The sequence below is a fragment of the Rhinatrema bivittatum genome, chromosome 7 (genome assembly GCF_901001135.1).
Source record: "Rhinatrema bivittatum chromosome 7, aRhiBiv1.1, whole genome shotgun sequence".
NCBI lineage: Eukaryota > Metazoa > Chordata > Amphibia > Gymnophiona > Rhinatrematidae > Rhinatrema > Rhinatrema bivittatum.
This window is the reverse complement of record NC_042621.1, coordinates 103431962-103446765: the sequence shown is the minus strand read 5'-3', so window position 1 is coordinate 103446765 and position 14804 is coordinate 103431962. Positions and strand designations below refer to the sequence as shown.

At 45.8% G+C, this 14804-nt stretch overlaps 1 protein-coding gene across 1 annotated transcript in view; it reads left to right on the top strand.

The window, feature by feature from the left end:
* Nucleotides 1-14804, top strand: part of CARMIL2 (capping protein regulator and myosin 1 linker 2) — a 435549-nt gene that overhangs the window by 23986 nt on the left and 396759 nt on the right. Inside the window, exons 4-5 of the mRNA XM_029608841.1 lie at nt 5366-5462; nt 13774-13831. Of these exons, the coding sequence (XP_029464701.1) occupies nt 5366-5462; nt 13774-13831 (155 nt within the window). The remainder of the gene's footprint in view (nt 1-5365; nt 5463-13773; nt 13832-14804) is intronic.

Below are 14804 nucleotides of genomic sequence, written 5' to 3'. Positions count from 1 at the left end.
AAAGGAGATGGAACAGCTGCTCTTATTTTAAACCCCTCCTGCATCCTCACTTTGAAGTGAGGTTTCAGGTATAGAACTCTTCCTGAGCAGGAGAGTAAGATTATTTTCTAGCTCCTTGGTGGGGTTTATAGACACGGACAAAAAAGTCTCCACACACTGAATGGTGCCTGTGATTGAGTAACCCTATTTCCCCTGTTTAACCTGTGCAGGACCAGGCATTTAGCCGAGTCCACCTTAAATCCCACAGAGGGAAAGAGCTCTGTGGGCAGGGAGAGAGCTGGGGCAGGTTAAGAGTGTGTGAGCCCAGCTGGGATCAGGAGGTCCCTGTGTCTCCAGGAGAAAGGAGCTCCTGACCCTCTCTGAAGGTTTTGAGTACACTGTCCTGAGGTAAGGCAGTTTCCTATTTTCTAAAGTGCTGCGTATGTGAATAAAAGTTAAGATTGCATTAAAAAAACGCTGGAGTCAGTGTAGTTTTCTACTCCAGCCCAGAAGATTTGCTTGGTCACCCTCACATATGATGTCAGGTTGGGGATTTATTTCTATTCTTGGCACAGAAAAATAAAACCCAAGTCTCCACGGGGAGAACAGAAAAGTAAAAGAAAGTTTGTTATGGTGCCTGCCAAAGAAGGAGGCTAAACAGAGCTCTCCAGAAGTGTGCACAACAGCACACAGAAGCAAAGCAGAGAGAAAAAGAAGTTTGGGTGTGCCCTACCTAAGAAAATGGCTGGGGCAGAAGAAAAGTGCTGCTAGAGCTGCAGAGCACTGAGAACTGTAAGGCTTGTTGGTTCAAAGAGGAACATAAAAGAAAAAAAGAGGTATTGTGTTTAAAACAGAGAGTAGTTTGTGGGGCCTTGAAGGAAGAAGTTTAGGTTTACAACAGACAAAGGAGGCAAGCTCCGTCTGGAGATAAGGCTTTTACTCAGTAAAGCCAGTGCCGGAAAGGCAGGGTTTTCTTTACTTTTTCTTTTTTTTTTACCTTTGTAGAAAAAAAACTAGGAGAAAAGCAGTTGTGCACTTTGGCTACAGCAGGGTGCGGCCCCAGAAGAAAATGAAACTGCTGGTAGGTGCACAGGGTGTAGCCTCCAACAGTAAGCTCTGGCTCCACGCTAAGCACCAAAATGCAGCAGTGTGGAAGCGTGACTGAAGGAAGCGTGCTAGCATCCTGGAAGGACAAAGGAAGTTACAGGAGAACCTCATAAAGCACCAGCTTTCCCCTGCTAAGGGGAAAAAAAGAAGTAGGAAGCGCACTTTGCTCGCATCACCAACTGCAGAGGAGAGCTTGCATTGCATGGGAGTAGAGAGAAGCACTGGCAATAGCTCAGAGAATGCCACTGCAGAAAAACCAGTTGGGGGCACTGCAGGGAATGCAGAGAAAAGCGCTCCTGTGAGCCAAGAAAGAGGTGCAGCGGAGAGCCCTGAAAGAGGCAGATTTAAAACAAATCATAGGAAGTATTTTTTAGGGATGTGAATCGTTTTAGGACGATTAAAATTATCGTCCGATAATTTTAATATCGTCTTAAACCGTTATGGAACACATACAATAGAGATTCTAACGATTTATCGTTATAAATCGTTAGAATCGTGAGCCGGCACACTAAAACCCCCTAAAACCCACCCCCGACCCTTTAAATTAAATCCCCCACCCTCCCGAACCCCCCCCAAATGACTTAAATAACCTGCGGGTCCAGCGGCGGTCCGGACGGCAGCGGTCCGGAACGGGCTCCTGCTCCTCAATCTTGTTGTCTTCAGCCGGCGCCATTTTCCAAAATGGCGGCGAAAAATGGCGGCGGCCATAGACGAACACGATTGGACGGCAGGAGGTCCTTCCGGACCCCCGCTGGACTTTTGGCAAGTCTCGTGGGGGTCAGGAGGCCCCCCACAAGCTGGCCAAAAGTTCCTGGAGGTCCAGCGGGGGTCAGGGAGCGATTTCCCGCCGCGAATCGTTTCCGTACGGAAAATGGCGCCGGCAGATCGACTGCAGGAGGTTGTTCAGCGAGGCGCCGGAACCCTCGCTGAACGACCTCCTGCAGCAGTCGCTCTCCTGCCGGCGCCATTTTCCGTACGAAAACGATTCGCGGCGGGAAATCGCTCCCTGACCCCCGCTGGACCTCCAGGAACTTTTGGCCAGCTTGTGGGGGGCCTCCTGACCCCCACGAGACTTGCCAAAAGTCCAGCGGGGGTCCGGAAGGACCTCCTGCCGTCCAATCGTGTTCGTCTATGGCCGCCGCCATTTTTCGGCGCCATTTTGGAAAATGGCGCCGGCTGAAGACAACAAGATTGAGGAGCAGGAGCCCGTTCCGGACCGCTGCCGTTCCGGACCGCCGCTGGACCCGCAGGTTATTTAAGTCATTTGGGGGGGGTTCGGGAGGGTGGGGGATTTAATTTAAAGGGTCGGGGGTGGGTTTTAGGAGGTTTTAATGTGCCGGTTTTGCGATTTTTTTCGATTTTTAGATTTTTCACGATTTTTCACGATATTTTACCCCCCCAAACGGCAACAATATGATTCCCTCCCCCTCCCAGCCGAAATCGATCGTTAAGACGATCGAGGACACGATTCACATCCCTAGTATTTTTTCATTCAGGCATAATCAAGCTATGGAATCTGTTGCCAGAGGATGTGGTCAAGACAACTAATATAGTGGGGTTCAAAAGAGAATTGGACAGGTTTCTGAAGGAAACATCCATAAAGTTATTAGACAGGTAGACTTGGTAAAGCCAGCACTTATTCCTGGGAGTGAGATACAAGAAATAGATGAACTGTTTGGGATTTGATAAGTACATGTGACCCAGACTGGTCACTATTGGAGACGGGGTTGATGGACCTTGGTCTGACCCGGCATGGCATTTGTTTTTAGGCCTTGAGAGTTCCTACACTTCTTGAGACACCACTGGGTATCTGAAATTCAATGGCTTTGCTCTGCTGCTTTGCAGGACAATCTTTTCTCTCTCCCTCAGTGATGTAGCATCTTTTTGGCATGAGTTGGAATGAAAACTCTTCTTCTAAAGTAATCACAGCGGACAGCAGTGTGGTTTTCAAAACCATTCTGGGAACCCAACTGGAAAACTCTCACTCTTGACTAGGAGTCTTTCCTCCCTGGAAAAGTCCTAAGAGCAAGAGCTATTATCTACGCATGGAAATATCTCATGCCTACTAAGCCCATGGCCTTAGGACTATAGAGAAATAAGAGGAATGGGAAGCTAAAAACCTCTGACAGCTCCCAGAGGGATATTCTTACAAATATATGTTATGTTATGTTATGTTGGTACTTGTATACCGCCTTCCTCAAACCAAGGTTTAACACAGTGATTTACAAAATAGTGAATACATAGATACAATAAAATGCAATATATAAATAACCTAAAAATACATCAGTTAAATACAATTATTGAAAATGATCATAGTTAATACATAATTTCAAAATAATAATATCGTAAAACCCAATAAAATTCCATACACTACTCTCACTAAGGAAAGGACTAGGTGGGCTGACAATAAAATTAATTACAGAAAAACCAATAAATATCCACAATACATCCCTTTGCCAGGCACCAGCCTGGAGCAGCAGATCATACCAAATCCTTACATCACAAAAACATGGCAAAAGAGGATACACTATGAGGAGGGCAATAATGAAATCCCTTTCTGCAGATAAAATAACAGTTTACCAATAAAAATTGGGGTATTCATTACTGTCCAACCTGACTTGGGTAAAAATATGCACGTTTGTCAACAGCATTCATACTCTTATCTGCGGAGTGAAGAGAGCTGGTCTGAGGGGCAGGGAGGGGGTGAAGATCTGAACAACAAGAGTAGTTTTGTATAATAAAAACTACATGCATTGCTTCTGACAGAAAAATTACCCGCAGAGAAAATAAGTGCAATCTCTGCAGGTAATTTTCCTGGAGTCAATAATCAAAGCAAAAGCATGGGTGGGGTTTTGATTTGATCCCTATTGCAAAGTCCCTTGGTAAAAGTACCTGTGGAGTTTGTACCAATGCAGTCAGTTTTGATGATTGCCCCCTTAGTGGAGAATCTAAGGGATCCCTATATTATAAAGAAAGGTTTGACAGGTTAGGGCTCTTTAGCTCAGAAAAGAGACAACTGAAAGGGGATATAAGAGGTTTTTAAAATCATGAGTAGTGTTAAACAAGTTAATAGGAACTAGTTCTTTACTCTTTCAAATAGTACTAGACCTAGGGGACAATCCATGAAACGAATTGGTATCATATTTAAAACAAATTTAAGAACGCTTTTTTTTTTTTTTTTGCAGTTAGTGGACAATTAAGTTGTGGAATTTCTTGCCAGCAGATCTGGTCAAGGTGTGACAGGGTATATACTCAGGGACCTCTGGAACAGCTTAAGGCTGAGCTATCTGGACCTGTCACTTTAAGACAGGGAATTCTGGGTACCGGAAAACAAAGGGAGGAGAGAACAGCTTGTGAATTGAGTAAAAAGTAAAAGGTAGCCCCCTTGAAGATAGCTGACCTGTATGAGTTTTAATTATTGAGTTGGAATTGTGAATGTGGAATACTGTTGGCTTATTTGCTCGGTAAATAAAGCACACAAAGAAAAACGGCCTTGACCGCTCATTTCTGTGCCACACAAGATTAATAGTAAAATATGATTTAAAAAGTGTCTAGACAAGTTTCTGAATGTCAGATTTATTAACCAGATAGACCTGGAAAATTGCTGTTTCTTACTTCTGGGAGTTAGTAAGAAGGAATGGATTTATCCATTAATAGGTTCTGCCAGGTATTTCCTAGTGACTTGGAGACAGGAGGCTGGGCTGAGTGGAGTATTGGTTTGACCCAGCATGGCACTTCTTATGTTCTAGTAGAGTCCAGAAGCAGACAGGTTTACATTTTGAGTAGTCTGCCTAGGGGCGGGAGCAGCTCTCGACTCACGGGTCCAAATATCTGCAGCTCTAAGTTTTTGCTCACCAGCTGCCTCTCCCGCTACTTCCCACACACTTTCATAGAGAGCGGAAGCCCATCCTTGCCACACCCAGCATTCATTCACCAACTTCTCCTCTGGCTTAATTTAACCCTGTTGGTGATCATTTTTAAAACTTGTGGGACTAGGGCCTGCTGATTTTACTGCATATTTCAAGATCAGCCGGTCCATGAGTTGGTTTTTTTTTTTTTTATAATTGTGATGCCTGCAGTGATTAGCACAGATTCAGAGAAGTTGTGAGATGTCAGGACCAGTGGGATCCTGCAGTTGGAAGGGCAATCAAAGGAGGGAGCTGAGTGGAGAGAGACTTTAAGGGACCCTCATATACTGACTGCTATGCTACTGGCATAATTCTATGTTAAATTGAGGAGATGACATATTGCTGATCTGTATCATGTTTTCTGCCAGCAGGGTTTGATTCTGATATGGTGACACTGGTTTTATCCATTGGTAGAAGCAAATCCATTCAGCATGTTGCTTTAGGAAAAAATTTTAACATAAAATCCAAGTAAGTAAAATATGTTTTTTTTGTGATATTAAACAAATTGGGAACATGCGTAGAATAAATTAAGCATGTTTCTCTTTCCCTTCCTCCCCCAGATCCCCAGTCATTATTTATTTATTTTATTTATTTAACAACTTTTCTATACCGACATTAAAATACACATCATATCGGTTTACATTGTAACAAAAGGTAGAAAATACAAATAACAGGGGGTGGGGTGGGGGGAAAACTAAGAACGTGGGGTCGGAGGGGAGACCCCAAACTAAGATAGGAAAGGGGAGAAGGCGAGAGGAACAGTAACAGGTTAATTAAATGCAAAGGAGCACAAGATATACTATAGATAATATACATAATATACAAATGGAGCCAGGAATCGAAACGGTGGAGGCAGTTATACGATTAAATGAATATACCGTTATACACATATGCAATTATACAAAGGGGGAGGGGAGAGGGTTACCGGGGGTCTGTAGGGGTGAGTGGGGGTGAGGGGGTGAGAATGTTAGTCTGGGAAGGCTTGATGAAAGAGCCATGTTTTTAACTGTTTTCTAAATTTGAAGGGGCAGGATTCCATACGGAGGTTGGGCGGTAGGTCATTCCAGAGCTTAGGGCCGGCAATGGAGAAGGCGCGATTCCTGGTGGTCGAGAGGCGGGCTTTCTTGAGAGAGGGAACTAGGAGAGTACATTTATGAATTGTTCTGGTCGGGCGTGAGGGTTGTGTGGGTTGGAGGGGTTCATTAAGCCAGGAGGAGTTGTGGTTGTAAATGGCTTTGTGTGTAATGGTGATGGCTTTGAACAAGATGCGGTAGGGGATAGGGAGCCAGTGAAGGTTTTTGAGGATAGGGGTAATATGATCTGATTTGCGTGGAATTGCTGATGATCCTTGCAGTGGCATTTTGCAGTACCTGGAGGGGTCTGATAGAGGAGGAGGGAAGGCCCAGATACAGGGAGTTGCAGTAGTCTAACTTAGATGTTAAGGTGGCTTGTATGACAGTTTTGAGGTCATGGGTATGGAGAAGGGGCTTGAGTTTTTTTAGGATCATGAGTTTGTAGAAACCTCCCTTGATAACCGAGGTGATGTGGTTTTTGAGGTTCAGATAGGGGTCGAGTAGGACACCTAAATTCCTTACGGAGGGTTGTGAGAGGAGAGAGGTAGTCAGGGGGTCAGTGGGGGTATTAAGCATAAAGGTTTGATGGTTATGTATGAGGAGTAGCTCGGTTTTGGCAGAGTTAAGGGCGAGTTGCATGGATGTGAGAAGGTTGTTGATGGAGGAGAGGCATTTCTCCCAGAAGCTTAGTGTGGTAGCTATTGTGTTGTGGATGGGGATGATGATTTGGACGTCATCGGCGTATATGTAGAATTTGAGTCCTAGGTCAGTTAGGTGATGACAGAGTGGGAGGAGGTATATGTTAAATAGTGTGGAGGAGAGGGAGGAGCCTTGTGGTACACCTTGGGAGAGGGGGAAACGGGAGGATTCTGATTGGCCAAATTTGACAGAGAAACATCTGTTATTGAGATAGGATCTGAACCATAGGAGTGCAGTGCCAGAGATACCGATGTCGGTAAGGCGGGCAATGAGGAGGTCGTGGCTTATCGTGTCGAAGGCAGCGGATATGTCGAGGAAGGCGATGAGGAAGTTTTGGCCTTGGTCAAGGCCAATGAGGAGAGAGTCTGTAAGGGATAGGAGTAGGGTTTCGGTGCTTAAGTTTTTACGAAAGCCAAACTGTGCTGTGTGGAGTATGTTGAAGTCCTCAAGGTATGCCATGAGCTGTGTATTGACTACCTTCTCCATGATCTTAGAGATGAAAGGGAGATTGGAGATGGGGCGGTAGTTAGTTGGGTCTTTGGGGTCCAAAGAGGGCTTCTTGAGGAGGGGTTTGACTATGGCATGCTTAAGGGGGTCAGGGATGGAGCCTGAGGAGAGGGAGCAGTTGATTAGGTTGGCTAGGGGTGCAGCAATGGTATTGGGGATGGAGATGAGGTTTTTGGTGGGTATAGTATCGGAAGGATGGGATGCGGGTTTAGATTTTTTAAGGATAGTCTCAATTTCCTTGGGAGTGGTGAGTTCTAAGGTGTCAAGAGAAGCGGAGTTATGGTGGGTGATGGGAGGGTGGGGAATTTGGGAGGCTGTGGGGGGGAAACGGAGGAGTATGTTGGATATTTTGTTGTGAAAGAAGTGGGCAAGATCTTCACATTTTGTGTTTGCTTCTTCTTCAGCTGTGTTGGGGGGGGGGGGGGGGTTGGTGAGTGCTGCTACATAAGAGAAGAGGGCTTTAGGGTTGAAAGTGTATTGGTGGATTTTGGCAGAGTAGTAGTCGCGTTTGGTATTTTGTATGGCTAAGCGGTATGCGTGTAATTGGGTTTTGTAGGAGGTGGAGTGCTGAGGGGTGGGGTCTTTACGCCATGCTCTTTCTTTGAGTCTAAGGTCGTGTTTCAAGTTGTGTAGTTTGGAGGTGTACCAAGGTTTGTTGTTGGTTGGAGAGGCGCGTTGTTGGCGGGTGATGAGGGGGCAGAGTTTGTTGGCTATGTCTTGGGTGGTGCTGACCCAGGAGGTGAGAGCAGTGTCAGGAGAGGAAAGGTCAAGGTTGATCAGGGATTCGGAGAGGGCTGTGGAAAGCTCCTCGGTGGTACATGTTTTGCGGTAAGAGAAGGAGGTGTTGTTATGATGGTAGTTACAGGGATTAGATGTGCCTATGGTGAGGTGGGTCTCGATGAGGGTGTGGTCAGACCATGGAACCGGGGTGCAGGATGGTGGAGAGGGGGACTGGATGCATGAGTTGGTGAAGATGAGGTCTAAAGTGTGTCCCATTTTGTGTGTGGGGGTGGGGATAGTTTGGGTGAAACCTAGTGCTTGGAGGGCAGTGAGGATGGTTTTGCAGGAGGGTGAAAGAGGGGTAGCGTCTACGTGGAGATTAAAGTCTCCTAGTAGAATGGCAGGCTTGTCACAGTTTGTTACTGGAGATAAGTTCAATGAGAGGGGAGGGGTTTTGTTCAAGGAGGCCAGGGGGGGCGTAGATGAGGCAGATTTGGAGATCCGAGGATTTGAAAATCCCAGCTTCCAATTTGGAGGGAGGGTTGATACTCAGGGGCTTAAGTTTGAGGGTTTTTTTGAGATGAGGAGGATACCTCCCCCTTTCTTTTTGGGTCTGGGGATGGAGAAGATATCATGGGAGGAGGTAGGGAGTTGGTTAAGGATGACAGTGTCAGTGCACTTAAGCCAGGTCTCAGTGACTGCACAGATGTCTGGTTTGTGGTCATGAATGAGGTCCTCAAGGATATGAGTTTTTTTGATGAGGGAGTGGGCATTGAATAACATGAGGGATAGAGTAGCGAGGCCGAGTAGTTGAGTTAGGGGGGAGGCTAATATGGGGATGAGGGATTTGTGCTGGGTTGGGGGGTTGTACGGAAAGGTGGGTGGTTGTCTGCGTGAGAGATGGTGAATACAGGGGATGGCAAATGTGGTAGGAGCGGGCTGAGCGTGAGGGGGCATGGTGGGGGGTGTTGACTGGAGGAAGGCCTGAGGGGGTCGAGATAAAATGTGGGCAGAGTTGTAGTGGACTTGGAGAGGGGGGTATGTGGAGGAAGGTAGGGGAGAGGTCGTAGGCTGGGTACACGGGTAGAAAAAATGTTACAAGAAGACGGTAGGTAGAACAAATCAGGGCCAAAATACAGTGCAATACCGTGTAACGGAGAGCAGCGCAGCACAGTGTAGCAGATCAGTGCAATATGGTGCAGTCAAATAATGCAGTACAGTGCAGCATAACAAGCAGTGCAAATCAGAGTGGGGTGGTATAGTGCATCTGGTGGAAATGGTACATAGTACATTAGAGACTCATGGCCCCTAAGCCAAGCTGCCTTTGCCCTCTCTCTACTGCCCAAGCTCCTGCACCAACAAACTGAGTCCAGCTGGGTTCTGCAGACCTGTGCAGCCCAGGAAATCTCAACTGGTGATAGTGGGAGAAGATGGTGGTAGGATGCTCAGGAGGCTGGACCCAGGTTTCTTATTGGCTACTGGCCTTGCTTCCAGCCTCGCCTGGCCCAGCCTTACAGTAGCCTCAGTGCAACCTCCCCAGCCTGCCTTTTGCTTTATCTGCCCATCTGTACATATACACCCCTGACATCTATGTGTAGATGGACAGATACGGCAAAGGCATTAAGTGTGTTTGATTCTGTATGTATTATGCCTAGAAATATTGTCATATATGCATGAAATAGTCTCGTATTAACACAACTCTGTTAACATTAATCATGGCAGATAGAATCTTTTAGAGAACTGGTAAATGCTAGTCCATTGCAAACTGGGTGGTATCTCATAATTTTAAATAATATTGACAGAGTGGAGCTTTTCTGGAGAGCCAGGTCCCTCTCCCCCATGGGTGCTGAGGTGAGGAGGTGGAAAGAGGGCAGGAGGTATATTATTATGGTAGCCTCTGTCAGCCATATACACCCTGAGTCCTTGACACCACCGGTCCAAAAGATACCAGTGGACACAACGTGCATCTAGTTCAGGGTGTCACGGACTTTCCTTGGGGTCAGAACTGAGCAATTTGATGTATTAATACTAAAGAATTGTCTGCTGGCTAAATAAGATTTGTTCATGAAGCTTGGTGCAAAACTCCAGTGCCACACTCTGTGCAGACTGCCCTGAATTGCAGGAAGGATAGTAGTCACTGAGAGGCTACCATTTGTTGAGTGTTATGCCCACATGCAAGACTGAACAGAAAAGGTACACTCCCCATTTTATCTTTCCACAAAGAACCAGAAATACACTTCCGTTTCATCAGTGCAATAGAGCTGAGGAGAAGCTCGCCACTGCCGTGCAAAGAATGGTGGTACCATATAGAGATGCATCAGCTGAGCTTGAATCACAACTCACAGCTGCTTGGTTCCTCAAGCAGTAGCCACTGAAAACATGTATGCAATCCTCATCTTGGTTCTGTTAGAAGTATACATACAGAGAGCTTATGCTGGGTCCAGTATGACCATCACAATACTATTCTGTTGGAGTAGTGGTAAATGCAGCTGTACATTATGTCAGGTTTAGAAAAGAAAACTGGACAGCATTCTGCAAAGAACCTGACACAGCTATCCAATACCTAAGAACGAAGCCCATTTTATTAAAGCAGTGTGCCTGCTCAGTAGAAGGGACATACTTTTGTGGATGTCACCCAGAATACATTCCTTAGTCAGTGTAGGGCACTGAATGGCTTAGGGCAATGGCCATAGTATTACAGACCTTTCACCTCTAAGCCACTGGTTCATATCCCAGCTCATGTGGCTTGTGTGAAACGAGATGACGGGCTTAGAACAATGCAAGGGATCGTAGCAGAAGTGTTCAAATCGCGGCTCCTATCAGATCCTTATGAATCTGTGGATTCTGCATATCTCATCACTGACTTGTGACAAGGACATGGTGAGAGACATAACTCAGACAATCATTCTCTGTGAAACCTTACAGGCAAATCTTGAAAATCAACTATTCCCAAGTGACAGCTCTTAAATTTAGATCTGCTATTCATGCTCCTAAGCCTAGTGCTGAACATCAGAGTGGAGGAGTAGCCTAGTGGTTAGAACAGTGGGCTGGAGATCAGGGTTCAAATCCCACTGCTGCTCCTTGGGCAAATCACTTTACCCTCCATCGCCTCAGGTACAAAATTAGGGGTAGATTTTAAAAGGAGCGCGTGCGGCGTACATGTGCGCTCGCTACCCGGCGCGCACACGTGTATGCCCGATTTTATAACATGCGCGCATGTTATAAAATCGGGGGCCGGCGCGCGCAAGGGGGTGCACAATTGTGCACCTTGTACATGCCGAGCCGCGCTGCCTTCCCCGTTCCCCCTAGCCTGACCTTCCCACCCCTTCCCCTAACCATCCCCTCCCCAGCCCTACTCTAACCCCCCTCCTGACCTTTGTCTTACCTTTTGCGCGCCAGCCAACTGCCGGCGCGCGATCCCCGGCACAGCAGCTGTGCCAGTAGCCTCTGCCCCTGCCCCGCCCCTCCCCTTTTTGCAAGCCCCGGGACTTACACGCGTCCCGGGGCTTTATGCGCGTCGCCGGGCCTGGATTTACGCGTCGCCGGGCCTGGATTTACGCCGGGCCTGGATTTACGTGCGTAACCTTTTGAAAATCCGGCCCTTAGATTGTAAGCCCTCTGGGGATAGAGCAATACCTACAGTACCTGAATGTAATTTACTTTGAAGAGCCTCAAAGTGGAATATAACATCTAAAATCAATACAGTCAGTGCTAAACCCTAACTTAACTTTTTCCCCCTGTCTTAACTCTGCCACTGCAGCCACCCACTCCTGGTGTAACTAGGAGGTCTATATCCGGCTGCCAGATAAACATATTCAGCTACCTTGTCTGGATATCTCCAGCTAGCTTTAGACCTGCTCCATAGCAAGACTAATTTATCTGGCTAACTTAACTGGATAAGTCTGAATATCTCCACTTATCTGTTCCCTCCCACTTAGCCAGCTAACTATTTAGCTGGATGAAAAGTTATCCAGCTAAGGGGGTGGCTGCTAAATGCAGAGAAAAATTAAAACACCACCACTTAGCTAGATAAATCTGAACTTATCTGGCTCTGTGGAGCTGAATGTGGACCTCTTTGATCCTAAATTTAGGCATGTAGCCTTCATAAGCAATAGAAACTAGGGGTGCGTACGCTGGAATTTTTTTTTCTTTTTTTTTATGTCGTTTTACATTTTATTTTGTTTCATTTAGTGACAGCATGCACCCCAAACTGGTTGCCAGCCCCACTGACTGGGCATGCTGCAAAACTTAAAAAAAAAAAATAAAGCCCTCCTCAGAACCTCGGTCAACATTCCCGAGGTCCAAAGGAGACAGAAGCGATGCCCAGTTGCTTCTACCCCATCACCAGTGGGGCAGGGGGAACTTGGGATTGCACCTGCCCCCTTGGATGCTAGAGTCCAGGTAAGATGCTAAGGGAGGGGGGAGGGCCCAGGAGTGGAGAAAAGCCCCAGGTCATTGGGGGGGGGGGGGCTTAAAAATGTTTTTATGCACATTTATTTGGTTTAGTGGGGGGAGGGGCAGGGTCAGATTTAAGAGGCTGGCGCCCTTAGGCAGAGGATTTGGGGCAAGGGCTTCCCTCCTTCTCCTCCTCCTCCCCCTGGAAATCAGACAACAGCAGGGGGAATCCGCTACACATGCACCAGCACTAACATGTAGCTTCAGTATTATGGACAAATGGGCTTTATCTATTATCAAATCTGTAAACTTTATTTTAACACCCAGAGCCTGGTCTTGTCTGATATGTCCCAGCATCTCATCCCATGGGATGCACCTGCTATCTACATGCACTGAAAGCAAGGCACCATGGTCCGGGCCATTAGTGAGAGCTCCCCCCCCCCCCCCCCCCCCATATAAAGAATCCCCCAAGATAAAAAAGTTAAGCATGAGAGTAAAATGCTAGCTGGAGCAGTCCCGAAGAAAAATAAATTTGTTTGTGTGCCCTTGGGACTAAAATCCACAAGTAAGGGATAGATATACTCCCTAGCAAGCTTTGTCCAAGTGTGGCAGCACCTCTCGAGTGTCTAATGGCGTCTCTAAAGCCCCGCCTGGTGGCCAACTGCCCAAATTTCAGGAAAGCCATGTGTGTTTAGTTACTGTCCTCAGACCATTCACTTTTTTCTTCTTTCTTATATTTACTTTAACTTCAAAAAGTCCCCAGTATAACATAGGTGCAGGAGATTAATGCTGGAGGAGATAGGACATGGCTCTTCTATTGTAGTAACAGGTAAAGCAGGTTTTATACCTACAAAACCCTTCATTTTTATGTTATATTGCTTTGGTATAAAATCTGCCTTCTCTGTCACTGCGGCAGAGACACTTATAAAGATACCTAACAGCTAAAATACAAATCCAATAAAATATATTGCAACATCTAAAGCATCCAGTTTTCTTGGGAGCACTCTGGCAAGTAAACATTTTGTTCCATAAACAGCTTTTCTAAAACCAACAGGAAATGGAAAAGTTAAAGGCAAAAAAACAAAACAAACCTAACACAAAGGAGATCATTTTCAAAGGAGTTACACTCATAAAAGTAGCATATATCGTAGCAATTTTCAAAAGCCAATTTTTACATGTGTAAAACATTTTGGCAATTCAGCCCTATGGAGTGTATTTTCAAAGGAGTTACACACTTAAAAGAAATATTCAAAAGCACATTTGCACATGCAGAACCTTTTCAAAACTACCTCTTGTGATGTAAAAATATTATGAAACATATTGTAATAATTTGCTAAGTGATATAACTTACAAATGTAAAAGAAGTGTCTGGTTTTCTTCTACAGGGCCTCTTTGGCTGATGTCTTGCACCGTATTGTCCAGATTGTCCAAGATGAGGACTGTGTAAGTAGTGACAGCATCAGCTGTTAGGGCCCATGAGAATGAATACCTCTGTCTGCAACCCTGTACAAATAAATGGAAATGGCAAATGACTGGTAACAAACCTGAAATATCCCATTGGAAGCCCCTTCTGGTGTATCTGCTGTGGAATAGTGCTGGCCATGTTACAAAATAGTGTGCTGCACCGTAGAAAAAGTTATCAGGCCAGCACATAGCCTTCCCCCAGCAGCTGGAAGTCTGTACTCAACTAGCTTTGGGAATCAGCCAGGCAAATCTTCACTAAACTTCCTCCCCTCCCACTGACTGGCTAAATTTTGTGGAGGAAAACTGTAGTCCGCACACAGTTTTCCTGGATAAAACAAGGCAGCGCTGAAGGCATTCCTGGACCAGATAGTCAACCCAGCCATGTTCAGGCCTAATGTTCGGATAAAGTTAACCGGACAAAGTTGTCCGGTAATCTTTGACCAGTCACAGCCTTATGTAATAAACAAACCGATATGCTATCCTAATTAAAATGCTCTATCAAGCAGATGCAATATCACATAGGGATGTGAATCGTTTTCCATATCGTCTTAACGATAGAAATCGTGTGGCAGGGCAAGAAAATCGTCTTAGGCACGATTTTTTAGTTAAAAAATCGTTAAAAATCGTTTTTTCCGATTAGTGCGCACTAACTCGAGTTAGTGCGCACTAACTGAAAATGATACAATTTGACACTTTTCAGGTCAGTTAAGGTCAGTTTAGGAATGAATATGTATTCCTATTGGCTGCCCTCTTATTTATTCATGTTACCAAGTTTCCTACTGACAGTATATGGGGGATGGGAAATGGAAACAGTTGGTAGCTTGACAAAACAAGTAATGTGATCAGTCAATGTGACTAGAACTTGTGCCCTAACCCTGATACCAGGGGTATTGTGATCTTCCTGCACACAGTGCCCTATCCCTATTAATACCAGGAGTGTTGTGATCTTCCT